The following is a 26,357-nucleotide window of genomic DNA, read 5'->3' as shown; positions in this document are numbered from 1 at the left end:
TCCGGGTTTTCGGCAAGTGAAACCCCCACAGACTCTATTATTGCCCCCCCGGGAAACCCAAATGATTGATTTTCTATCTGCTATTATTTCACTTATCGGTTGTTGCTGATGATGACAACCTAGAACCTCAGAAGGCATTTCTGATGAATTCATACACAAAGCAGCAGCTTATCATTTTTGGGTGGGCTGATTTTAAGTGCAGGGTAATAAGCCTTGTCCTGAAAGTTATGAACCTCTGGCCACAAGCACAATATGAGGCAGGAGGATTTTAGATTGTAAAAAAAGCTTTTGCTCATCACATGTACCATTTAGGGCTCCAGGGGCCAAGTCAGATCTCAAAGAAACCCCAGATGCTTCTTTCAATGTCTAAGAGTGGGCTTCTTCAAAGGAGATATCAAACTTGATTTCTTGGCGAGATATGTCTTAAGGCCAGATGATAGTAAATGCTTATGTGACATCACAAACAATGCTAATCATTGCTCTGAAAGTCATTTCCCCATGAATTCATTCATATTTTCAACGTTTGTCAAGCACTTCTGGTTTTCAGGCACAGGAGGGATGTAGAAGAGGTCAAGGCATGGTTCCTGCCCTGGTAGGTGGTTGGGGGGTACCCTCTGGTACACAGTCTGTGCTGTCACATCTAGAAGAGCAATCTCACGTCCTTGGAGAATTGCACATCCTCCAGGGAAGGTGGCATAGATCATTATTAGGATGATTCAGGATAGCTCTATGAAGCCCCTTCCACCCACGTGGTGGGTTTTGCAGCATTTACTCTTTACAGCAGGCTTATTCATTTTGTAGAATTGCCATAACAAATTACCCATAAACCAGGTGGCTGAAAACAACAGAAATTTATTTTCACAGGTCTGGAGGCTAGAAGTTTGAAATCAAGGTGTCAGGTTGTCAGCAGGGCTATATTCTCTCTGAGATCTCTAGGAGATCTCTAGGAGATCTCTGGCGATGCTGGCAATCCTTAGAGGCTTTTGGCTTGTAAACTCATCACCCCAATCTGTCTCCGTAGTGACTTGACATTCTCCTCTGTGTCGCCTCCTCTTTTTATAATATCAGTCACCTCAGTCAGGTCCATCCTAATTCTGTATCACCTCCTCTTTGCTCCATTATATCTGCAGAAACACCCCATTTCCAAATAAGGTCAAGTTCACAGGGGTTAGTACTCAAATAACTTTTTCAAGGGACACGATTCAATGCCTAACACAAGGTTTGATACATCCATGCTGTTTTCTCAGCAAAGACAATAAAATGCACTCGTTATTCCCCTTCAGGTGGCAAGCCTGCAGTTTCATAAGGCTCGGTTCAGCAATAAACTGAAAAGGCCCGGGTACCTTGAGTTCTGGTATAGGCCACAGGTGATTTAAATAATGTGAAATGTGTTTTCAGAGGTAAGAACAGCCTGGAGTAAACCTTCAAATGAGTGACATTTCATGTGCCCCTCTCTCTTTTATCTTTATGTGTCTATAGCACATTATCCTTCATCCTAATGTCTTTTTCTCCTTGTTCCGGTGAAGCGGCAGAGAGTAAAAGTGCTGAGCTCCTGCTGTGAATTAGGTGCCACTCAGCTCCCTCCCCCCATCCATTTGGACCACTCGCATTCATTCTCTGAGACAAGGGTTGCAGTCACTTTCCTGATGGATCCTGTTTTGCTCTTCTTAACTGAGTCCGAATGGCCTACCCGTGAAAGCTTTTATTTAAGCAGCGAGTGTGTATCTCGATCCATTTCAATCATTTGCATTGGAAGTGTTTTCCCCTAAAGAATACACAGTCGTAAAAAATCCAGTGTGCTGGCAGCAGAGTTCCCACCGGCATAGCTGAAAGGCCGGCAAATAATAATCCCAACTGACAGAGCCCCAGAGTCAGTCCTTGGGACTGCTTACCCATGCTGCAGCCATGTTGCAGAGCAAGCAGCCCAGGTAGGCAGCCCTTCTAGCCAGCACTGTTTTTTTTTTTTTTTTCCCCAGAGTGTGCTTTTCAGTTGATTGATATAATGTTCTGCTTGACCCAGCATCATGCAGGGAAAATTGTGAAGAACCCCCTCCAGCACAGAAGGTGCGAGAAAAAAATATTGTGTCCCCCCTGGGTGCAAGAGGTATTGGTCCCAGGTGGACCTAAGGTCTCCCTAGGAAAGGAGCCTCTGAAAGAGATGCTTTCCTGTGGCCGGTTACCCCCAAAGGGGAGGCGGGAAGGTTTCTGAGTGAGCGTGTAGGAAGAATGATTGTCTCTTTTTGTCACTGGAAATTGGTACTAAGCTTCTTGTGAGAGACACCTTGTTGGGAATTATAAAAACACATCCATCATAGTCCCTACTACCTAATATGAATTGCAAGGACAAAACAATGAATAATGAACATGCAGGCAACTAAACAAATATATTTTAAAATCTTGAGATTGTGTATAGGCAAAAGGAAATTGCATTAAGAGGGTTTGTAAACTGGTCTCTAAATACAAGTCATATAAAGGAACACAGTCCCAAAGGGTCCTGTGGGAAGAAATGATCATGAGTCTCCCATTTAGGGAAAAGTATGTGAAAGAATTTTAAAAAAATAAAAATTTAATATCATAATTAATTTAGTGACAAATTAAGGATAGAGCCAAGACTCTCAGTGGCAAGAGAGAGAAATATACCTCAAATAAAGGGCAATGTATCTTGTGCATGTACACAGAAAAACTCAGAAGTTGACTTTCAGGTATAGCTGGTTCCCGACTCTCAAACAATATCTTCAGGAATATATCTCCAGCCTTCAGTTCTGCCTTTCTTCCTCTCTCTTGATTTTATTCTCAACATAGGAAAACATTTTTGAGAGCTAAGGCAGAGTTCTTAGGTTTGACACCAAAAGCAAGATACAAAAAGGAAAACTTGATACATTGACCTCAATTAATAGAGTAGTTTAAATAAGGAAAAGATTTCTTCAACATGAAAGTATTGTAGAAGATGCTAGGGGCTCAAGATTGGTCCAGCAGCTCCATGCCCATCAGAGACCTCGTCTCGTCTCTCTGCCCCACTGTTTTAGCAAATGACTTCCATCCACAAGGTTATAAGACGACTGATGGAATTCCTGCAATTATGTATGCTAATTGATAATCGAGAGAAAGCAAAAGAAGACAATGTTCCATATCCCACCCAAATAAGCTTCCTTTAAGGAACCTCCTACAAAGTAATATAAAACACTCCTGCTTACATATCATTGGCCAGAAGTTAATTACCTGGTTACACTAAGAAAGTGAAGATGGGAAATATGATTCTTTACTTCTGACGTCTGTATTAGTGACTTGTAACTTATTATTGGAAACCGAAACTGATTAGTGGTTCCAACATGATACAAGTTTGTTTCTTGCACGTGAAGTCCAAGACGAAATTCTTGATGGACATGTGGTTATCCTCCAAGCAGTGATTGAGGGACCCAGGTTCCTTCTATCTAGTGCTTCTGCCATTTCAACACTCGTCATTCAAAATCTAACTCGTCTTATCAAGTTGTAAAGGGGAAAGTGCATGGAGAATCAGTGAGACAGGTTTCTGTATATCAGAAATAGGAGTGATCTATAACCACTTCCATTCACTAATGTTCAGAACTCAAGCAGGTGGCTGTGTATAACTGCAAGGGATGTTGGGAAGTACTATCTAGTTGCCTGAGAAGAAGACATGGGTGGGTAACCAATCACCAGCTAAAACCTAAGGTTTTGCCTCCAAAAAATATCAGAATGGACATTGGCAGACAGGTAGCAGATTATTTCATAGGAAGCAAAGATGGAAACAGAGACCATCTGCACTGAAGGACCAATAAGCAAATACTTATCAGCTTCAGCATGAGATGGTATGTTCTAGAACCCAAAGATGACATCGTCCTATTCCCTGTCATACAATGATGCCTCACCACAAATATCTCAAGGAGTTTTCATTCTTTAAATAAAATTACTACATTCTAATTAACCAATTACTTATTTTTAATTTATTATTTTATTTGCATATTTTTGAAGGCTTTTTAGTGGTCGAGATGTGCTCCATAATCTGCTGCTAAGACTTTACAAAAATTCAACTGGATTAGGGAAACTATAGAATAGAGAAATATAGTATTGATGTCTTAACAGTTCTGTCAAGGCAACTGAAGAATTTCTAGTTGTGAACGTTTACATACAATTGTTCATTTTGAGATACTACTTCTATGTTCCCAATTTTTGTTTCCAGTGTAATTTTATTTGTTTTTAAAATCTTGAGTTTTATTTAATTTGCAAAATATACCACTTTGTAAAAGGAAAGTACAAGCTGGGTGTGTCCACGTGTGAGGTCTATACTTATAGTTTTATATATATATATATGTATATATATAAAGTTTAATATATATAGTTATATATATACATATATATATAATATCACCCAAACAACCAATATCTGGTAGATCATTATGCTGAGATCAGAGTTTATAGGGCCTGATTTAAGTATAGAACCCTGAAAAGTTAGAATAGCAGTTTCTTAAAAATTATAAAAGGGAAAAAGTAAACAAATATAATTGACACTGGGAAAGAATGAGTAGATTTAACAATCAGTGGAAAGGAAGGGTTAAGTTTATGCAGTGGTTGAGAACAGTTTTTAGATTACATCAGGTCTAGACTTAAGTTAGCTACTTAACAGCTACGAAAACTTTGCCAAATCACATAATCTTTTGAAGCCTCAGTTTCCTCATCTGTAAAAAAAGGATGATAATATCAACCTCATAGAGATAGCGCACATAAAGTGCCAGCACAGTCAGTGCCTGAAGGATAATACAGTGAGCACTTGAAAAATAATGATTATTAACAACCAGTGGGTTCGCACTGCTAGCCCAGCCTTGGGTTTGATGTCAGGTGCACCTGGGTGATAGAAAAGGTAAACATTCTCTAAAGATCATTGCTTCACAAAACTCAGCCAACTATAACTAAGTGCTAAATTCTAGGACTGTCTACAAGTATGCTGGGGGTTCTAAGGGAAGAGACCAGTGGTCATGGGTGGACCTCGGCTACTTGGATAGATACTTGACCTGAGCTTTGAAACTGTATATTACAGGTTGAAATAGTCTCTTTACACATGATCTCAGGTGTCTGGAACGCAGTAGTCCCCCAAACCACTGAGTAAATGAATTAATAGAAACACATGAGCAAAAGACAAAAATAGCAAATGCAGTTCACTGGAGTGGAGGAATCCCCCTAAGAGGTGGGGGGGGGGTGTCTTAGAATCTGGGTAAGAAGGTTGGGTGGAGTAGTGGAATTATGGGGTCAGAGGGAAAAAATGCTGAGAGTAATGCTAAGATGAGTTTGGGGATGGTTAGGAATGGTGTTGTAGGAGACAGCTGGAATGCAGAGAAGTCAGCCAGGAGTCTGATAGGAGCTCCGAGGAGGGGTGAGCAGTGTGAGGATGAAGTGGTGGGCAGCGATAACACAGGTAGGACAGCCATAGGCATAGGAATGATGGTTCCACCAGATCTTCATACAAAGGAGTGAAAGAGGAGATGAGCTGAAATTTGGACCACTAATGAAAATTAGTAGTAATTCTAATAGGCAGGGAAAGTAAAAAAGAGAATAGAAGAGCAGGGCAAGATGAGATCAGCTACACATTTGTTGGTTTTGAGCCAGTGATGCATTACCCCAGTGGAAATGCCCAGTGGGCAGCCAGAAGTTCAAAATTAGAATTTGACACAAAGATAGAGGAGGAGGGAGGTTTGGAAATCATTATTATAAAGACAGTGCACAGATGCAATAAAATGGACAAGGTCTCTGAGGGATCACTATAAATAGAAAAAACTAGAAAACCAAAGACTAAGTCATGGTCAATGTACAAATTAAAAACATGAAAATATTCCAGGAGTATCAATTATGAATATATGAACCTAAATAACAATTGTCATTACTAGGGCTGCCTTATGCCTTTCATGATCCTATAAACGCCAAGGGCAATTTTTTTTTTTTTTTTTGCCTTTGTGGACCCCTTCCTCCATTAAAAAAAGAAAAAAACCAACCAAAAAATTATATCCTACACATGCTACACATGCAGTGTTATAAAGACAAATATAATTGAAATTGAATTAATTAGTATATATCCACTGTTGTTATATAATTTTCTTCATTTTAATGTTAGAAGAAATTAAAATTAAACATTTTTGTGCATCCCTAAAATTATGGGTCCTATGTCGCCTAGACATGTGAATAATCCAAAATAAAGGGTAATTTTTTAAATACCATGTACAGCTGATTTCAGAAAATGTGTACATGTGTAAGAGGAGGTCTGCGTCTCTCTCTCTTTGTTTTTTAGTGCTAAAAGGTAATATTTTGATGAACCTTGATTCTCATAGGTTCATAATGTTTGTTCAGTTGAATGACCCTGAACTGAGATGCGTGGCAGAGGGGAAATTTCAAACAGTTTAAATTTAACTTATAAATAATTTCAAGTCTCAAAAAATGAAAAGCATGGATGATAAGTCAGAGAACTTAAAGGGTACTTCATTGTAGCAGAGATTCCATGAAGAACAAGGGCTCAAATATTGAGAAAACCACAAAAAGGCAGAGAGAAGGATGTACGTCAACAAAACAGCTCAAGGCAGGGCCATAGACATTTATTGAGCATCTATTTTGTGCTGAGTACTAAAACCTCCGATATGGTGTAAGGGGGTGAGAGATGGGGAGGCAAAAAACAACAGATGAGACAGACAGAGGGGCTTCTTCAGCTCTTAACTTCTTTAAGTTCAGTTGGTAAAAGATAGTACTTTAAAAGCCAAAGTGAGAAAAAAACTCCAAGGAGTGATATCAAAAGTGGCAGATGACTCAGAAAGGATTAGAGAAATAAGAGTCTCTTGGAGATGGTTAAAATGAGATCATTGGCAGCTTTGGTGATAACTACTGCCTGGAGAAGTGGGTATGGGGGAAGCAAAGTAGCATGGGTTTCTCCTGAAGAAAAATCCTTAAGTCTGGTCACAGGAGGTAGAAGGACAGGTTGGTTTTTAGAACAAGTGCTTCAGCCTCATTTGGAAATATCTCACATGGCAAAAGCCAATGTTAATCAAGGGCTTGCTGTGTGCCGTGCTTACACTTTTCAAGGCCCTTTACAACCAACCTCTGCAGTAAGTCCTATTGTTATACCCATTTCACAGACAAGGAAATGGAGGCACAGAAAGTTAAGTAGTTTGTAGGATCATTCAGCTGGTAAAAGTAGCAGAACTGAAATAAGAATCCTTGCTCTCTGCCTTTGGGCCCTGCACTCTTAAGTGCTGGATGATACTTACCCATACAGAGGGGTCTTTGGACATATCTCAGGTTTATTTGGCACTGGGTTTTGTTGCTATATCAATTTACAGAGGCAAACAAAGCACAGAAAAGTGACTTGTCTTTGTTTATACGGTAAATGCAGAGGCAGCATTGGTATCCATCACAGAGCGTGAGTTACTTTCCCATGACTTAAACCTCAGAGTGACCATAGACAGGGATTCAGAGCTCCTAGAATTATATAAATATGGCCTGTCAGTCAGGGAAGGTTGAGATTGTTAAAAAGTGCAAACATTTAGCCAGTTTCCCAGCCCTGATCTATCTTGCATTCTTGCTGCCCCTCAAAGAGGAAAGCTCTGCTTGAGAAGAGGTATTTTTGTTTTCTCTCTCTGAACATTAGGAAACACTGGGATTCTAAAGTCACTCCCTGTTTGGCCCAGGTGTCTTGAATACACAGTTCCCACCCCACCTTTAACCAGATGGATGAAAAACTGATTGTAGTCAAAAAACATACTATCTGACATTATTTTATATGCATGTATATATGTATATATAAATATATTTAAATAATATAATTATACATAATAAAATAGTGCTATAATAATCCATGTGTATACACTCATACACATTGATCATCTGGCTTTTGCTTTGAGTTTCTAAGAGGAATACCACAACTCAAGCATAACATGCTGTAATTTGCTCCTTTGTCTCAAAAGTTAATGATATTGCTTTATCAGCATAGAGTATGTATAAATGACCCATTGGCCTTTCTCTGTCCAGTAATGAAAATATATACCTTGGAAATATGTGTACACTGACAAGGGAACCTGGAAGGATAATTGTCATAATAATTGGGTAATAAAGGTAGACCCGGATTTTTGTGACTAGGTAATTGCTGCTTCTACTACCACCACAGCTTAAGGAAATGGAAGGGAAACATCCATGAGAAAAGTTTAAAGGGAGACAGTATTAGCTGTTGAAGAAACATAGTCATGTCAATGATGGCTATATTATACCTACCATAGCTGAAGACAGAAAGAGGTACGCATGCCTACTTTTCCAATACAATCTGTATTGAAAAAGCCACAGTCCCCATCTCCCCTTTGACCAAATGATGAAAAGCTGATTGTAGCCAAATAACATACTGCCTGACATTATTTTATACGTGATATAAAATATATTATTTTATATACATATATAATGTAAATGTTGATTACATTTTAAAAGCCTACTATTATTTAAATGGTCTGGAGGAACTTTTTTTATTAATCCCATAGTAAATTACAGACTTCACAAATATAGCATTCCACATAGGATGTTCTAAAAGTTGGTTAAACACATTCCCAATTACATCTACAAATGGTTATTACAGAGAATTAACAGAGAAAAATCAAACATTGCTTACCATTATTTTGCAAAAGACATTGGGCTGTAAATCCTCAAGATGGTACATTTACCTGTAGAAGTCATCTCTGCATGGTGTCCTCGTCTGAAATTGAGACTACCTGGTTTTGCTCTTTGAGCTGAGTCTATGCACTGTGTAGCTAAAAACGCTTTGAGTTCTGTGGTTAAGAAGAGCATTTACCATAGTCATTTTTCCTCCTGACCTATCTGTTATAAAACACACTGTCTACAGTGATTTGCACACTTTGTTTGCTTTCAGGACAACACAATAAGCTGCCATTTCATGTGCTCCACTGGGGGCAGAGCACAGGAGGGAGGTGAGGGGAGCATGAAATCCTGGACTTGGAGGTAAGATACAGTTTGATGCTACTCTGCATGCACCTTCCCAAGAGGCGCCTGAGGATGCAGCACTGGCTGTGCTCCAGGTAAATTGGAGGCCGTCCTAGAAGCAAGAACATCCATCATGCTTAGTAAGATCTTAGGTTGTAAGGGTTGCCTGGAGCCTCTAGACATTTTTTTTTTTTTTATAAAGCTCCTGGTGAAGCGCTCTTTCCTAACCTCTACTGCCATATGTTTTTCCAGCTGGACCTCCAACAGTCTTTCTCTCTCCAGAAAGTTCTCACTCATTCAACCCAAGGGTATCTCACCGGCTTTTCCCAAGGACTGTTAGAAGTTTCCGCAGGAATCCTGATCACACGGAAGATCAATTTTCCTGAGCTTGTAGATGAAAGTTTCAAATGAAGAGTCTGCTTTCAGATGCTGCGCTTTCCTTGTTTAATTTAAATTTGGAAAAATACAAGCAGACATTTAAGTTTGTGAAATATAAGAAACAAGAGGAAAAAAATTTCTTATCCATATGCTTTTCTTGGGATGCAGACTCTTCAAATGCAACAGCAAGGAAACTTAAGAACAGCTTTTGTCCTTTAAGAGCACATTTTGTCCAAAGACTAGAATTCACTTCTTTGTTTACTCTGATTAGCCAGTGACCTCAGAACCTTGTTTTTCATTGTTCATCTTCTATTTACCTGGGGGCACTGGAGATGTTTTGGCTTTTCTAGATACTGTTTTTCAGATTGTTTGATACCATGGCTGGAGTCACAACTCTTTGATACAATGTGGAATTCTTGCCTATGGGCCTTGTTCACTCTTCCAAATCCTAAGCAGGCAGTTGGTTCTTTGTGACTCAGACTTTTAGCTGCTGCCCTGTAGGTCATTTTTCCTTCAGGTGATTTTAGAATTTAGTTCCTCATCCTCAAAATCCCTAACAGAAAAGGAAACTAGTCACATATTCTCCAGTGCAAATTCTCCTTGGAAAAACCCTCACAAGAAATTGCACTGTGTGTAAAGCTCTTATTTTTTTTTTTAATTCTATTTGATTTAAAATAAAAACTGAGTACACTTTCAGGAACATCAATATTGCTTTCACTATTTTATACATGATCATGGGCATTGGCCCCTATTACTTGTAAATCTTCAACTACAATCTCCCCACCCTCCTCCTCACTACCATTTTCCACCTGTCCCTCCAGTAGCTGTTGTGTCTGCCCAAATCTTTTCTCATCACTTTCACACTATGAAATCTGCAGGGGCAAAAAACAATGCTCATGATAATATAAAGATGTCTTCAAACAACTAGCCAGCATAAAAACCCAAATTTTGACACAGTTTGGGGAGACCAATAATATTCAGGGTTAGCTACGGAACTGTGCAATCTAAATAGATAAAGTATCAAAGTGGGCAACAGAAAGCAATCTTATGGGGAAATCACAGTTATTTTCATTTGTTGGTTTCACTACATGTTTAAAAAATTTAAAAAATTATAATATTCCTCAGCCGATTATGTAACTCTGATCTGCCCTGAAGCCTGACCACATACCTCCCAACGGTCACAGTAATGCAAGTGGCATATATCTGCTAGGTAACCCTTTAAGCGGCTGTGACAGATCGTATTTCTGGTTAATTGTTAGTTCCTTATGACCTTAGACTTTGCCTGTGTATTTAATAACACCATCTGCTGTCTAGGGTAGCAATACTACCTTTTTACATGAGGATTACTGTTCTTACTTCGTAAACAACAGTGTTCAATCAGAGGTGTTGAAACTCTACCATAGAATTATTTAAATTATACTACCTATGGAAAGCTTAGAGAAAGAAACTGACTTTCTTCCCTATGCTAGCTTTATTGGCTTCACTTAAAATATCATAACTTATATTCCATAATAAAAAACATGGGAAAGATTTACAAGTTTATTCTTGGTCTGCAAAATGAAATGTTATAAAAGGACGTTGACTCTGTCGTGCCTATCCTATTTGTCTTCTTCCAGACTAATTTTTCACTGTATATAAATCTCTGGGAAATCTCCAATAAAACAGACAATTGAAAAATAATCCCCACAAAGTGAAATGAGATGGCTTTTTAAAAACCCATTACCTAAGATCATGCATCTCAGTTTTGAGGGTATGTTAAGAATCCTACTGGTGCTTGAGAAATATTCAAACATCTTATACTAAGATATCGCCTATAATAAGGCAAATCTTGACAGGGTTTTAAGTCATCTGCTTTTGTTTGGGACTCCCAGGTAGTGGTGTCTATGAAATGAACTCTTGGTAGTGGCTGGTGAAATGGGGGGTGGGGGGCTAAGATGGGTACAGAGCATTTATTTTTAATTTAACCAGGCACGGAATACTAATTGTATACAATTCTCCAATACATGATTTGGAACTTTCTAAAAACACTTTATATAACTTGTATGTAACTTGTATGTAATTTGTTTCCTATATAAGAAGCTGTACCTTTCTAAGTCGGGTGAAAGAAACTCCATTCACTTGTTATTTCATTGATTTGTCCCTTAACCTATTCCCAGTCTTTGTCCAAAAAGGAGCTGAGGTAAATGGAAAATTATTGTTCCATTTTACTAGGAAAATGACCAGCTCCTTCAGGGTGGGTCAAAACATGTTCACAGTAACTGTAATTTTTTCATTGCTTAATACAGTGACAATATGAAGAGTGAGCATTGGGTAGTAAAGCATTCTAGGTAAGGCATGTCTGATTTTGAACTGACTTTTATTATGAATTGAGACAAGCTTCATCGGATTGACTATTACAAGCCTGGTACTCACACAGTCCGTAACTTTATGGTAAAATACGTGCACTTCACAGTGGAAGGTGTTTTTTTTTTTTAATTATTTGGAACCAGAGAGGTTGGCCTAAATACCCACCACATGAAAATAATCAAGCGGTTGTCTGCCAGCAGAAAACAACTTCAAAAGTATGGAATGTAGAATTCTGAGCCTAAACCACTTGACAACATCCCAAAAAGGCATGTCCTGACATGTTTTCAGTATAAGAGGTCTTCTGCATTCCAGGCTTTTAAAAGAATGTCTCCTATTACAACTAAAAGGAGCTGCTTATCCTTTTCCACACTCCAAATTCAAGGAATCTGGAAGTCTGATTCTGGAAGACTCATTATAAAATATATTGAATAACCTTTCTTTGAAAAGTAAAGAATATGGTTTTTTATTTATTTTAGAAGAATAGCTGAAATGAAATAACATCTATCTACATATAAGTGCTTCTCCCCCCATTTTTGAAAAATCATACAATTTAAGAAGTTTCATTGTCTTTTCATAAGCAGAACCACCTAAACAAGTCATAGAGATTATGAATGTAACAGTTTATAAAGTTAAGAAAGTCAAAACAAAGTTCAAAACACCAGATTTCCTAGAATTTACTCTCATATTCTTTTTAAATTCACTATATATCCAGCAAAGTTACACAGCTATGAGGCAGTAGAATCCTGGGTGAGAATACAAAAACAAACCTCAAAACAAATTTTCACATACTGCTGACCTATTCAGCCAAACTCTTGTCAGTGTCTGGAAATGCAGTGTGTGTGTGTGCGTGTGTGTGCATGTGTCTGTGTGTGTTAAATGGGCAAAGACTTTATGTACTATTCACAGACCTTTTAGATTACCCAAGAGAACTTCAGTTGAAGGAAACACACACACACACACACACATCTATAATAAAACAGTCTTTTGTATAAAGAAATCTTTTCCATAAGCTTTGAGACATTTTAGTTGGGCATATTAATGCTGATACAGATGTTTTTGCCCTGGATAACTTAAACTAAGTATAGACTGTGGTTTAGACACTCCTAGCCTGGGATCTGAGCCCAAACCAAGCAGACATAATGTTCTCAGATGATGTGATGATCTGGTAGCCATTTAACCTCATAACTTTATTTGGATGGCACAATGCCCCCAAATAATGGGCAGGCACTTCCTGGTCCTTTTCCTGCTTTGTCTTGTGATACCATATGTGTCCGAAGCATGTCAAGCATAGGTTTGTCGAATTCCTCTGTATTCATATTACCTCCAACCTCCAACTACATGGTCAGAATAGAAATGGTAATAAATTCAGCATCCTTTCTTCCACTCAAGAAAAACAGAGGTCCAAAGTATTCAAGTGACCTGTTCATGTCACATGCCAGATATGTGAAGAGAACTTATGGTCCCTCAGCTAGCTCTGGCCTACATATTTACATTTATGTAAAAAAAGAACCTGCAAAGAAAATAGAAATCGGAGGTAGCCCACCAGTGGGCTAAAGAAAGAACTGCAGTTTGGAAAACCTGATTTCTACCTGGTTTAACTGCATATTTTCTTTGTCTCAAGGCAAATTCCTTATTGCTTGGGTGCCTCAGTTTACTGAATTCTTAAATGAATACATGCTGATATTCTTAGCCATAGTTTAAAATAGTGAATTAGTTTGATAATGTAAATATAGATAGGTAGGTGGGTAGCTAGAATAGAAGCAGTGTGGACAATGTTTAAAATCTAGACACCCCTTAATGCTAAGAAATGTAGCCCCTAGGAAGTTCATGTGTATGTGTTTCCCAGGCGGGTTTTAGAAACAACTTCACTCAGGAATTTGCTTGCCAACAAGCCCATCAAAGTTCACTTGTATTTGTATTCTAGCTCTCTGTAACAAGTTTTTAGCAAAAAAAAAACAAAAAAAAAACAACAACAAAAAACAAAAAAACAAAAAACAAAAAGAAAGAAAGAAGGAAGGACGGAAACACAACATTATATTTAGATAATCACTTTAGGCAATCTATTTCTTTATTTTTGTCTACGAAGTGGTTTTTGCTAGGGTTCAAACATAGGCTGTTTGCTTCTATGTACTTAATTTTTAAATTTCCTGCACGAACTTCAGTTCTGAGTGTGAATCTTAATTCTCTCAGTGGTTTTGCATTCCCTTTGGCAAAGAGCTGTTGCCATGTGGGCATAGGAATGAATGTGCCAATGCATACATTCACTGCAATTAACAAATTGCGTTCTACAATTAGTCTTTTTAACTTTCTTTTTTCTCTTCTGCAGAGAGCTCTCCTGTGTCTCCTTTGTACATAAAACTGACATGAAAAGAATTGAAGAAAGGTTGAAGAAAAAAGTTTATTCTAAAATGTTTAGATCTTTGACTATTATTGGCATATCCATTATACACATAAAATAATTGTTTCAAATACCACTAAATTATTTCAGGGACTAAATGCATTTCATTACAGCAAGCAAATTAGAACAGGTTACTGAAACCTATTGGTAAAGGCAATTGGCACTCCTTTGTACAATCTTGTCAAAAGAAAGTCTAGTTCATATTGGCTAGCTTCTATTTCATAAGGAATAGAAACAACAACAACAACAACAAAATCTTATTCACTTGAGCTCGTTCATTATTAACATTTTGCTTCATATTATCCTTTATAACCATTAATTCTATGAAATATCTGACTTCACAGTTTTTCCTTTTCAGTGTCCTATAGCCTATTATTATTTATTTTTGCAAAGCAGCCAGGACTAGAGTCCTACAATAGATCCTACAATTAGATGATCTCGTGAGATTTTTCTCTTTACTTGTAAGGAAACCAGTCATAGAGTTGAAGGTGCAGTATTCCAGTTTGGGGAGTGCTGAAACCATTTCATTGCGCAAATAAATGCCAGAGTTGAATCTTTTACCCTTACACCAATATTATGGTTTATAAAGACCAGCACAAAATGGTTTGGCATTTCAGGAGTCCGTAGTAGGCCTCTCAGTTATATCATCTCTCTCTTTTTTTTTTTTAATATTTATTTACACATACAAGAGCTGGAGTACAGGCCAGAGATGAGGGGAGTGAGAGGACTCACCAGAGACAGAGTGGGGAACAGAACAGGCAGACTAACTGAAATACACTGCTGAAGGGAGCAGCAGGCAAGTCAGGAGAGGTCTGCTGCACTGTGTGGGTTGCTCCCTGGCTGGTCGGGGATCAAACTCGTGCCGCAGAGGCTGCGGATTGCTTCATAGTGCGATGCTTAACCCCTTGCACCACCAGGGAGGCCCTATACCATCTCTTTCTGTCTGTTGTGATTATTTACTTTTCTTTGGATTTAGTGACCTATGAACTATACCAGAATTTTCCTTTTTTGCTATAAATATAGACAAGCAAATCTTAACACTTTTGTTAAAACTCAAAATGTTAACATCTTTGCTGAGTCCCTAAATGTACTGACATGGTTTTTTAAAATGCAAAATGCAATAGAATGTTCTAGACTGTATTGTTAGACAATAGGACTCACACCTGGAATTCAGTTCTGAGACTCACCTTTAATGTTACATTAGGCAAATCACTTTATCTTTTAATACTTAAGGTTTTTAGATTCTGAAAAAGGATGACACAGTAACAGATTTTATGCTTGAAATATCTTTTTTGAATGGCCATATGAAAAACATAAGTACAAAGCTACCGTTTATTTTCAATCTTTTAAAACAGTAACAGCTATTTTCTCAGTTCCCTTACTACTGAATGTGCATGTAGAAAAGTTACATTTTTAAGTAGGCAAGTTAATGAGAGCAAATTTACCATTTTAATATTTTCAAACATTATCTGTGGAGCTCACTATTTTGTCAGTCTTCCTACAGATCTCTTTAAAAGGAGTTTAGTGAGTGTCTTAAATATAAGTTAAACCCACATCCAGACATTATTCCAGAAAAGTGCATTTCATCATGCTCTTTCCAAAAAGTCAATAGGAGGGTTCTGGCATCCAATGGCTGTTGAATCCCTTCCAGTTCTCCTACAAATTTCTTTGCAGACTGAGCGAGTGTATGACCTCAATCTCTCCTTTGTCTGTATTTTTCACTTGGCTCTTTAAATTCTGACACAGTAAGTAGTTAACTTACATCAAGACCTCAATTTTTACTCTAAATGGGGACCTGTACATATGTTTACACATAGGCTGGTGACTAACGGCTTCTGTGTATAATATGTGGATGATTAAGAGTCCCTGTGATTTTATTTGGCCTGATTCTTAGACCCTCCACAGAGAGTTTATCTCTTCCACATGCAATCTCTTTAATATCCGAATGCTTTCTATGCACAGGGGAGGTAGGCTACAGAGAGAGGTCAAACAGAGGGAAAGTATTTCTAAAAAAAGTGTATTTGCAATTTGAAAAACAATAGAATTGTCTCATAAAATGCTGTTTCTTGGAAGAAAGGCTTTCATCCCTATTACAGAAGGTTCATTTATGTCATGACTCGTCCCACAGAATGTGTAGCTGTATTCATATAAACAAATGTTTAAACACTATAGCTTTTTTGAAAATGGAAAAGCCCTGAATATCACTTCTAGTCCTGCGGCATTTCTGCCTGAGTACAAAGAGCCTAGGATGGTATCCACAAAAATTCAAATGCCATGTGGTTGCATATTTTTCCTCCTTCAAATATGCCAGGGTCAGAGTCTAAGAAGCTTTAGTATGGTTGCAACACCATGCTATTAATAGAAACTGTACTCTAAAGAATGAAGGCTGTGATTCTACATGTGGATATGGGGTGAAACTTTTGAACTCAGTAGGCCCTAGGAATACTACTGCCACCTGGAAGCACCCACCCTTTGTTGAGGACATGGGTGGCAACGCTTCTGCAGCTACATGTCTCCAGGGTGGAAATCCATGAGGATCCTCCTGTAGGAAAAATTTCTGGACACTGCCCTGTTGGTACAGGGCTGTGGTATGTTGACAAGAGCTTCTCAATTGGCGTAAACTCTTGGTACCAGATTAGATTTTAGATGTTTAATGTTCACAGTGGAAGCTCATATAAATCTCAGCATGGAAAGGTTAGATTTGTTCCACCCATTGAGCTATTGCTTAGGGTTGCTCCCTTTAGTTTGCCTTCCCATCACTTCCCTTACTCCTACATTGTGATAGTGCCATACCAAATGGCTTTCCTTTTGCCTCTAAACTGTGATTTTTTTTTTTTTTAAGTCTTAAAAATTAGAGCTGGAAAGGACTGTTGCTTCATCTGGTCTCAGCAGGAGTGTTCCCCATACAACATTTCCTTTCGTTCTTAAGACAAATTGCAGCATTTCGATATTCTGGTTAAAAGACAGCCTCAACCCACAGCCCCACCAACACTTCACACATCATCCACCTGGCTGTCCACACATTAATGTGTAGGAGCACACTGCCGTCAACCTAGTAACCTTGACTTAGAGTGGCAAAGATGATCATAATTCTCTTCTGAGAGGACCTGGAGCCTTAAGCAAGAGGGCAGAGTCTACGTGACTAAAACATACCAACTTCCTCTTTCATAAGTCATCACATGATGAACTACAATTACAATTCCTGCCTTGTCTCTGCGAATTGCAGACGCATTGCCTCACCCTAGAAACCCTGCTCCTGTGTGTGGAGGAGGCGGCTCTAACTGCTGCAGCAGCCGCTTTGGAAAGGATCCAAATCCAGTCTGTGCCGGGAGGGAGGGAGGTGGGTGGAAGACAAAAACAAAGCTATGTTTACTTAGCATACATCGATAAAGCTGCTTCAGAGCTACATGAAAGGCCAGGCAGCATGAAAGAGTTTTGATACAATATAAGGAATTGCTGCCCTGAATCCAGGGCCAGCCTTAACCCCCTTAATCCCGAGTCCTTTTATGGCAAGGGAGAGCAGAACTAAAATAGCCTTTCTGTTTTCCACCGGGTGTTTCATTAGGAAGTTACAACTCAGTTTCAACATTAACCTGGTAGTGTAAAATGGAGATGCTCTTTTAAAGAAAAAAATGTTCTACAAACATCCTTACTTTCCCACCGCTCAAGATAGAGTTTATAGCTCAGTATTCTTATTTGGGAAAGAGCTGCATGCATCTCCATGATGGTCTTACGGGACTGCTTGCAGGTAAACGAGTATAATTAGGCCATGGCTCTAACACCAAATTGTGTTGTGAAATATTTCAGTCACTGCTTAGTGGGGGTACTGGCGTGGCTCTTGTCTCTGCAGCACAAAGACAGGACCCTCATCCTCTTTGGGCAGAGCCCCAGTGGGAAAAGTTACCTGCTAGAATGAGTGGCATTGGGGGGGGGGGTTTCCTCCATAGCGTGGCCAAAGGGATATCCTAAAAGAGGGGCGCTACAGTAGGGACCGGGAGTGATTAATATACTGCACCTGGAAGGAACTGGATAGGGCCTATTCTCCCAGTTAGAAGAGGGTGAGGCAGGATTGCAATTGCAGGGCAAGATCCTGGAACAGATGGGGAGACCTTTATGGCAGGCGCCCCTTCCCTGGAAATCCCCAAAAGCCATTCAAAGTTAGCCTGTAAAAACATCTAGAACTGGCATTACGTTTTCAGTGCCATTTTTGAACAGGTTTCTTCATGTGCCTTAAGCAGCTCCCTCCGCTGTTTCTCTAAGGGTGTTTTTCCCTCTTCCGTGTGGTTAATCCTTTGAAGCAACCTGGCATTTTCAATAGCAACAACTAAAGAGAAACGTCAGCAGGATTTTTTTTTCTCTCTCTCTTCACCTACCAATCCAGTTGTAGGAAATATAATATAATTAGTGCCCTGTTCTTCCCACACTTAACCAGCTCATTCCAGTCTCAGGGAGAAATGTGGACCTGTTTTCCAACAAAAGAAGCTCCAGAGGCTGCCCTTAGAGTTGAAGTGTAAAAGTCCCAACCGAGATGACTAAGCCAGCGTCTATTAGTCATTAAGACGAACGACCAGCCAACAGTCATCTACCCGTAACACACACCAGCTCCTCCTCCCGATAAAAGTGTGAAACTCAAGTGCTCGATTCCGCCTGCACAGAATCCCCTGCTGCCAACAGTGGCACAGAGCGGCTGGCCCAGCGGGCTCGGCGGCTGCGCCCCTGCCTTCGCGCCAGGCGGGTGTGCATCACCCCCGCGCCAAGCCCGCCTCGGACCGCGCGGAAGGCGCCAAGTCGGCTCCCGCCCTACTACAGCGCGAGGGACGCCCGCGCCGGCCGGCCCGCCCCTGCGCCAGCGCGAGCCAGCAAGCCCTTCACCCCACGGCCCGCGCGGAGCCCGCGGCGGCTCGCGCCTGCGTCACCTCGAGTCCAAGTTTGGCCCCGGGGGCGGAGCCTGCGGACCCAGCACCGCCTGAGGGGGCGGAGCCTACGCGGTGACGCGGCCGCGCTGGCCGTAGACCCAGATCCCTGGAATGTGCCTTCGTTCAATGAGGCCGCCTGCGCCAGCAGCGTGGAGTCACGTCCGCGCCGAGCGTGCGCACTCGGCGGCGGAGGCGCACGCGGGGCCGCGGCCCGCGCTCACGTCACGCGTCCGCCGCGCAGACCTACATAAGGTGGCCGCACGGCTGCCGCCGCGAGGACCCTTGCTCCGCAGGGCCGTCCTCGGGCGGGGCGGGCGGGTGCGCAGGGAGGGCTGCTGGCGAGGTCTGCGTCCGCGCAGCGCGCTCGTCTCGCCGCCAGCACGGGGGGTCCCGCGGGAGGACGCGGTGCTGGGCTCGGGCACAGCCGCCTGTTAGTTCACCTCAGGAGAGCGGCGGTGCAGGCGTCTCTGCCCAGACTTCAAGTGTGAAAGCACCCACCGACACTGTTCACGCGGCTTCCCCTGGACGCTCAAATATAAACACCCTCCCCCCGCCCCGACCACGCTGGATTTTAAATCCCCAGCAAGAGCCTGAGAACGACCAAGTTACAAAACACGAGTTTTATCCGACTTGACCCAAAAGGACCGGCGGGTCGGGAAAGGGGTGGTTGGAAAACGCGACTGAAGGGTCGAGGCGGCCGAGCAGGGGGAAGACAGCGAACCCCACTCGCGCCGCGTTCCCGTCGGGGCCCCGGCCGCGAGGCTCTGGGCGGCGCTGGCCGGCGGGCGGGAGCCGCGGAGCCCGCTCTCCCGGCGGCGCTCGTCCTCCGCGCGGGGCGGGGGGGGCTGGGGGGAGGGCGCGGGGGAGGGCGGGAGCGCGCGCGCGCGAGGGGAGGAGGCCCGCGCAGGCGCCGTGCGAGGCTGTCGAAGAATCAAGACTGTAGCAGTGGAGCGGCCGCGGCGGCAGCAGCAGCAGCGACGGCGGCGGCGGAGCTGACGCGGGCTGGGCGCTGACGCGGGCGCTGGAGAGCGGCGACGCCAGGAGCTGTGAGAGAGCAGCGGAACCACCCGGGCCCGCGCCGCGCCCGAGCTCCACGCCGCCCGGCCGCAGCCGCCGCCGCTCCGGCGCGGCATGCCCGGGCGCTCGGGCTGAGCCTGCCCCGGCGGCTGCCCTCCGCCCCCCGCCCCCCGCCTTCCCCGCCCCCCGCTCCGCACTCCGCGCCGGCCGCCGCCGCGACCTGCTGCGCTCCCCCGCACCCGCGCGGCCCGTCTTCGCCCCGGTCTGGAGGCCGGCCGCGGCCCCGGCCGAAGCCCCGCCGCCGCCGCCGCCGCGCCCGCCGCGCCGCGCCGCCCCGCCGCCCGCCCGCGCCCGCGCCGGCCGGGGGGACGTGCTGCCGCGGCTGCAGCCCCTCGCCCCGCGCCCGCCGCCCCTCGTGCCCCGGGGGCGCTGCGCGGGCGCCGAGCCTTCGCGGGCTTTGCCGCCGCCGCCGCCCCTGCGGCCGCCGCCGCCGCTGGTGGGGGAGACGCGGGGTTGGGGGGGGAGGAGGGCGCGCGTGGTGCCGGCGGGGGGCGGCGGCGCCCCCTCCTCCTCCTCCTCCTCCTCCTCGGGCGCCGCGGGCTCCTCGGACATGGCCGCGGCGGTGGCGGTGGCGGCCGCGTCCCGGCGCCAGTCCTGCTACCTGTGTGACCTGCCCCGCATGCCCTGGGCCATGATCTGGGACTTCACGGAGCCCGTGTGCCGCGGCTGCGTCAACTACGAGGGCGCCGACCGCGTCGAGTTCGTCATCGAGACCGCGCGGCAGCTCAAGCGGGCGCACGGCTGCTTCCCCGAGGGCCGCTCCCCGCCCGGCCCCGCGGCGCCCGCCGCCGCCAAGCCGCCGCCGCTCTCGGCCAAGGACATCCTCCTGCAGCAGCAGCAGCTCGGCCACGGCGGCCCCGAGGCCGCCCCGCGGGCCCCGCAGGCCCTGGAGCGCTACCCCCTGGCGGCCGCCGCCGAGCGGCCCTCGCGCCTCGGCTCGGACTTTGGCGGCAGCCGCGCGGGCGCGGGCTTGGCGCAGCCGCCGACGCCGCAGCCGCCGCCCGTCAACGGCATCCTGGTGCCCAACGGCTTCTCCAAGCTGGAGGAGCCCCCCGAGCTGAACCGACAGAGCCCGAACCCGCGGCGCGGCCACGCCGTGCCGCCCACCCTGGTGCCGCTCATGAACGGCTCGGCCACGCCGCTGCCCGCCGCGCTCGGGCTGGGCGGCCGCGCCGCCGCCTCCCTGGCCGCGGTGTCCGGGGCGGCGGCCGCGGGCCTGGGCTCGGCGCAGCCCTCGGAACTGGGCGCGCACAAGCGGCCGGCGTCCGTGTCGAGCAGCGCGGCCGTGGAGCACGAGCAGCGCGAGGCGGCGGCCAAGGAGAAGCAGCCGCCGCCGCCTTCGCACCGCGGCCCCGCGGACAGCCTCTCCACCGCGCCCGGGGCCACCGAACTGGGCGCCGAGGGCGCCGGCAAGGGCCGCGGGCCCGGAGAGCAGGACTGGGTCAACAGGCCCAAGACCGTGCGAGACACGCTGCTGGCGCTGCACCACGGCCACTCGGGACCCTACGAGAGCAAGTTTAAGAAGGAACCGGCCCTGACTGCAGGCAGGTTGTTGGGTTTCGAGGCCAACGGGGCCAACGGGTCTAAAGCAGGTAGGGGCGGCTGTGGAGTGAGGGGGTCTAGGGGAGGAAAGGGGGCAGAGAGCAGAGGAGGGGGTGCTCTTTCCAGTCACTGTTCTGCCCCAGCCTAGAAACAACAAACACTCAACTTCCTGATCTGCCTGAGGCGGAACCAGTGCTTAGTGGCAACGTGTTCTTGTGCTGAAGCAGCATAACAGAGATGAGTCAGACGGGGCTGATAGGCACTGACACAGGGTTTTCCTTTCCCAGCACATTCTTGGATGGGAGCATGAGGGCACCAGTCACCCTTTAACCCGTTGGGGGACATTAATAATCATGCACAGTACACTCTGGGTACATGCATGCATGTGTAAATGGAGGCCATCGTCCTCGCATGCCATTTGCTGTGCTTTTCAGTGGTGTAACGACCTCAGCTTCCTGAGTCCTACCTGTTTTAAGTTGCACGTGCACTTGAAACTCCTGTGAGTTTTTGTATATACAAGTGTTTGGAGAATAGAAACGCCTTGGTGGATTTTATTAGTAAAAATGGTCCTTGTTACTGTGCATGTTCACTTAGTTCCTTTTTTTTTTCTTTTTCTTTTTCTTTTTTTCTTTTTTTTTTTTTTCCCAGTAGCAAGAACAGCAAGGAAAAGGAAACCTTCTCCAGAACCAGAAGGTGAAGTTGGCCCCCCTAAGATCAATGGAGAGGCACAGCCTTGGCTGTCCACATCCACAGAAGGGCTCAAGATTCCCATTACTCCTACATCTTCTTTTGTGTCTCCACCACCACCCACTGCCTCTCCTCATTCCAACCGGACCACACCGCCTGAAGCTGCCCAGAATGGCCAGTCCCCCATGGCAGCCCTGATCTTAGTAGCAGACAATGCAGGGGGCAGTCATGCTTCGAAAGATGCCAACCAGGTTCACTCCACTACCAGGAGGAATAGTAGCAGCCCACCCTCTCCGTCCTCTATGAACCAAAGAAGGCTAGGCCCCAGAGAGGTGGGGGGCCAGGGGGCTGGCAGCACAGGAGGACTGGAGCCAGTGCACCCTGCCAGCCTCCCGGACTCCTCTCTGGCAGCTAGTGCCCCCCTGTGCTGTACCCTCTGCCATGAGCGGCTGGAGGACACCCACTTTGTGCAGTGCCCGTCTGTCCCTTCGCACAAGTTCTGCTTCCCTTGCTCCAGACAAAGCATCAAACAGCAGGGAGCAAGTGGAGAGGTCTATTGTCCCAGTGGGGAAAAATGCCCTCTTGTGGGCTCCAATGTCCCCTGGGCCTTTATGCAAGGGGAAATTGCAACCATCCTTGCTGGAGATGTGAAAGTGAAAAAGGAGAGAGACTCGTGACTTTTGGGTTTCAGAAAAACCCAATGATTACCTTTAAAACTGTTTGAATTGTACATAGATCTCCATATATATATATAAATATATATATATCCAAGACATGGGAACTGTAGACTTCATAAACATGGTTGTATAATTTTGATTTTTTTTTTGAATACATTGTGTTTCTATTTTTTTTTTTTGACATCAAAAAGGTATGTACTTATAAAGGTATTTTCTTCTTTTGTTAATGTTATTAGCATATCTTTGTGCATTATTATCTTGGTGACAGTTACTGTTCTATGTAGGCTGTGACTTGCGCTGCTTTTTTAGAGCACTTGGCAAATCAGAAATGCTTCTAGCTGTATTTGTATGCACTTATTTTAAAAAGAAGAAAAAAACCAAATACATTTTCTGACATAGTAAGATTGCCTTACTGTCTGTTATTCCTCATTGCTGGCCCCTCTCTCAGGCTGGAGGCCCATTGGTGGAGAAGGAAAGGAAATGAGTGAAAGGGGCACTGTTGTGAAGTGGGCACGCCGCTAGGGAATACCACCCAAGTTTTCCCCCAGTCGTTGTCCTTTCAGGGGAATAGGAAAGTAGATTTTGAATATTTCCCTGTTTCTTAAAGTTCAGTTGTTGGGATATTGATGGCTGCCGGAGAGTTGCTCCGGAGAGGTTTTGATTTGGGGGGAAGGGGAATTTAAGGCAAAGTTGACCACTGTTCACTTGCCCACGTGTTCAGTTGTAAGATTACAATGCTGCATGCTCTTTGGTTACATAATACACACAATTATTCAGTGACAGAAGGCAGGGATAATGGATGGTGGTGTGTACAAGGTGGCACTGCCATCTTTGAACAGAGCCTGGCTCTGCAGTGCCACTTCACCTTTGGAAACACCCTAGTGCTCTGTTTGTTGTTGCTGTTGTCCTTTCCTTTGAAGAGTCAAGAGAAGTTACAGTCCAGGTGAACTTGGAGATTGTGGGACTAGTTTCGTTTGTGTTTTGTTTATCATTTACCTGTAGTGCTATTGCTGTTGATACTATCACCTACACCGTTTCTAGTGAGTGCTAACGACAGTATGGTACAATGACAGTAACAACCGCATGGTGCTGCCAGGACTGCCCGTGGGCATATCAGTGACAGCCCAAATGGGGGTGGAGGAAACCTGTAATTTCCTTCTTACATGTGTTTGAAATACCAAGTGAATAATACTGTTTCTGGGGAAAAAAAATGATAAAACTGGTGAAAATTAAAGGGTTTTACATATTAGACAGGCCCCACCTCTCAAAACTATTTTTAGAAGCCTTTTGTAAACTAATTTCTTTTGATCACATTTTTTGCATCAGTAAAATGATTTTTTAAACCAATAAATTATCATTTATTAGATATAGTTGTCTCACAGTAATGTTGATTTTTCTTTCATGCTGTTATGATTTAACATTGACAGAAACACTATTTTAAATCCTTTATGTTCAGGTGTTTGTAACTTGGCCCTATAATTAGACTGAATCATGGCTTAGAGGTCTACTACAAATTAATGTGTATTGCTCACAATCTAGATTCTATTTTAAATTAAAATACAGATTGTTACCCACTTTGGATTCTTTTTCAGTTATGTTTTGTCTCTTTTAAACTGCTCAAATTTTTTTTAATGGTCGAGTTATTAACACTTGAAAATCAGATACTGCACCAAATACAGTATTTTTCGTAGTGTTTTTAATGAGTGCACCTATTATTAATGCTGTGCAAATTCATGTTACCAGTCATGTTAATATTACAAACAGCCTTGCATGATTAACCAGTTTGTTGTTACACTTTTTTTTTAATTGGAGTATCTATGACTCAGATCAGACTGGTTTCTCTTATGTAAATGCACACATGCAGAAACACAGTGTCAATTTTACATGCCCATAAAGACATTTGTAAAGAATTCGACTACTCTTAACGGTATGTTGTATAAATGTGTATCTAGGCACTTTATTATAAACTGGAATTTGACCTCATAGATGTTAACAAGTTGATCAGTCATTTGACCTAATTGTGGTAGCTATCTGTATGTTTTGCAATCTTAATACAGATAAGCTTTCTAAATAGATTAATAAAGCACCATTCCTGCTATTCTGACTTAATCCTATCCAGCTCTGGAAAAGAAAATCTATGGTTTCTCTGTGCTGGTGTTTAAGGGGGAGTATATGAGGCTTTAAAGGTCTGTGTACTGAGGTAAATATTACAAAATAAGATCTGCATGACTGGCCCTTGGGTGGCCTTTGTGGAAACTTGCAGCTGGAAAGTGTTGTTCTGGGTTATTTTTTTGGCATTCTCTTAAGTTTAAAAGTTAACAGTGGGACATGGATTTAATCTTTTGTTGTACCTGATGACAGTGCAGAGATTCTCCACAGCTGGATAAAAATGTCAGAAAGCTACTTACTGTACATGGGCAGTATCAGATTTCAAATCCCAATGTTTCAGCTGTGCTTTTAATACTCAAAATATTAGGGGATGGGGTGTTGAAGCTTTCCCTTTTTTGTTTTAACAATTTATAGAATTTAACAGATGTACTGTCTTTCATGTGGCCTCACGTTAAAAGTTATGAGAACGTACACATGGTTTACAACTTTTACTATATACCTTTCCTTGGCCACCAAGTATTTTAAAAGTGTGCCACCTTTTAACCTTTACTTTTTTTTAAGTTGAAGGTGATACTTTTTCTATATATGATGAAACTCATGTCAATTGAAGTGAGTGTACTCTCAGATATCAGCATTATATTTTAAAATCACGCTATGGAAATATCACCTGCATTCTGTCATTTGTCAGATTTACAATACCTTATTTTTCTTTAACTTTTAGCATTAAATAAAAATAAAATTGGGAGCACTGAACATTTTCTGAGGCCTTTTTTAATTTTTTAAAATAAGTTTAGAATGGCTATTGTTTTAATCACTAATGGAAATGTGACTGAAGGATGTGTGGGTTTGGGGTTGGAGTTTGACTGGAACTGCAGGAGAAGAACAGGAGCTAAAAAGACAAGAAACAAAAAGGCAACTGATGATAGGAAAAAAAAAAAAAAGTGCTAGGGATTGGAGAAAGGGCAACTGGACAGGGAAACAGATAAAGAGAAGAGCCGAACAAAGTACAGCCAAAAAGTACTTGTTTGTTTTTCAGCTTGCGATAGATACAGCCGTTCTGTAGTAGTAGATGGAAAGGAGAAGATAGTAACTGACAACATTGAAAAACTGTCAAGACATGAAGCTACTCTCTGGAAAGCTTTGGAATAAAACAAGCCATGTTGGGCCATGTAAAATGCACTGAAGTCACCAGAAAAAAGAAGAAAGCCTGCCCTTTAGAAAGCTTTCAAATAAAGGCATAGCCAAAGCCAT

General features: G+C 43.5%; 1 protein-coding gene across 2 annotated transcripts; it reads left to right on the top strand.

Moving 5' to 3' along the window:
- Positions 1-20,641: 20,641 nt before the first annotated feature.
- Positions 20,642-23,270, top strand: IRF2BP2 (interferon regulatory factor 2 binding protein 2; the record flags this gene model as incomplete). 2 transcript variants are annotated; one of them, XM_084253712.1, is made up of 2 exons in its annotated part: positions 20,642-21,635; positions 22,282-23,270. In XM_084253712.1, 2 exons carry the CDS (start codon positions 20,642-20,644, stop codon positions 22,995-22,997), a joined length of 1,710 nt encoding a protein of 569 aa, XP_084109838.1. In that variant the 3' UTR covers positions 22,998-23,270. The 2 variants fall into 2 exon arrangements, with proteins under 2 accessions (XP_084109838.1, XP_084109837.1); XM_084253711.1 differs by having other exon boundaries at positions 20,642-21,683.
- Positions 23,271-26,357: the final 3,087 nt, after the last annotated feature.

Source organism: Talpa europaea, assembly GCF_964194135.1.
Source record: "Talpa europaea genome assembly, chromosome: 14".
Lineage (NCBI taxonomy): Eukaryota > Metazoa > Chordata > Mammalia > Eulipotyphla > Talpidae > Talpa > Talpa europaea.
This window is presented reverse-complemented; position numbering and strand designations above follow the sequence as displayed.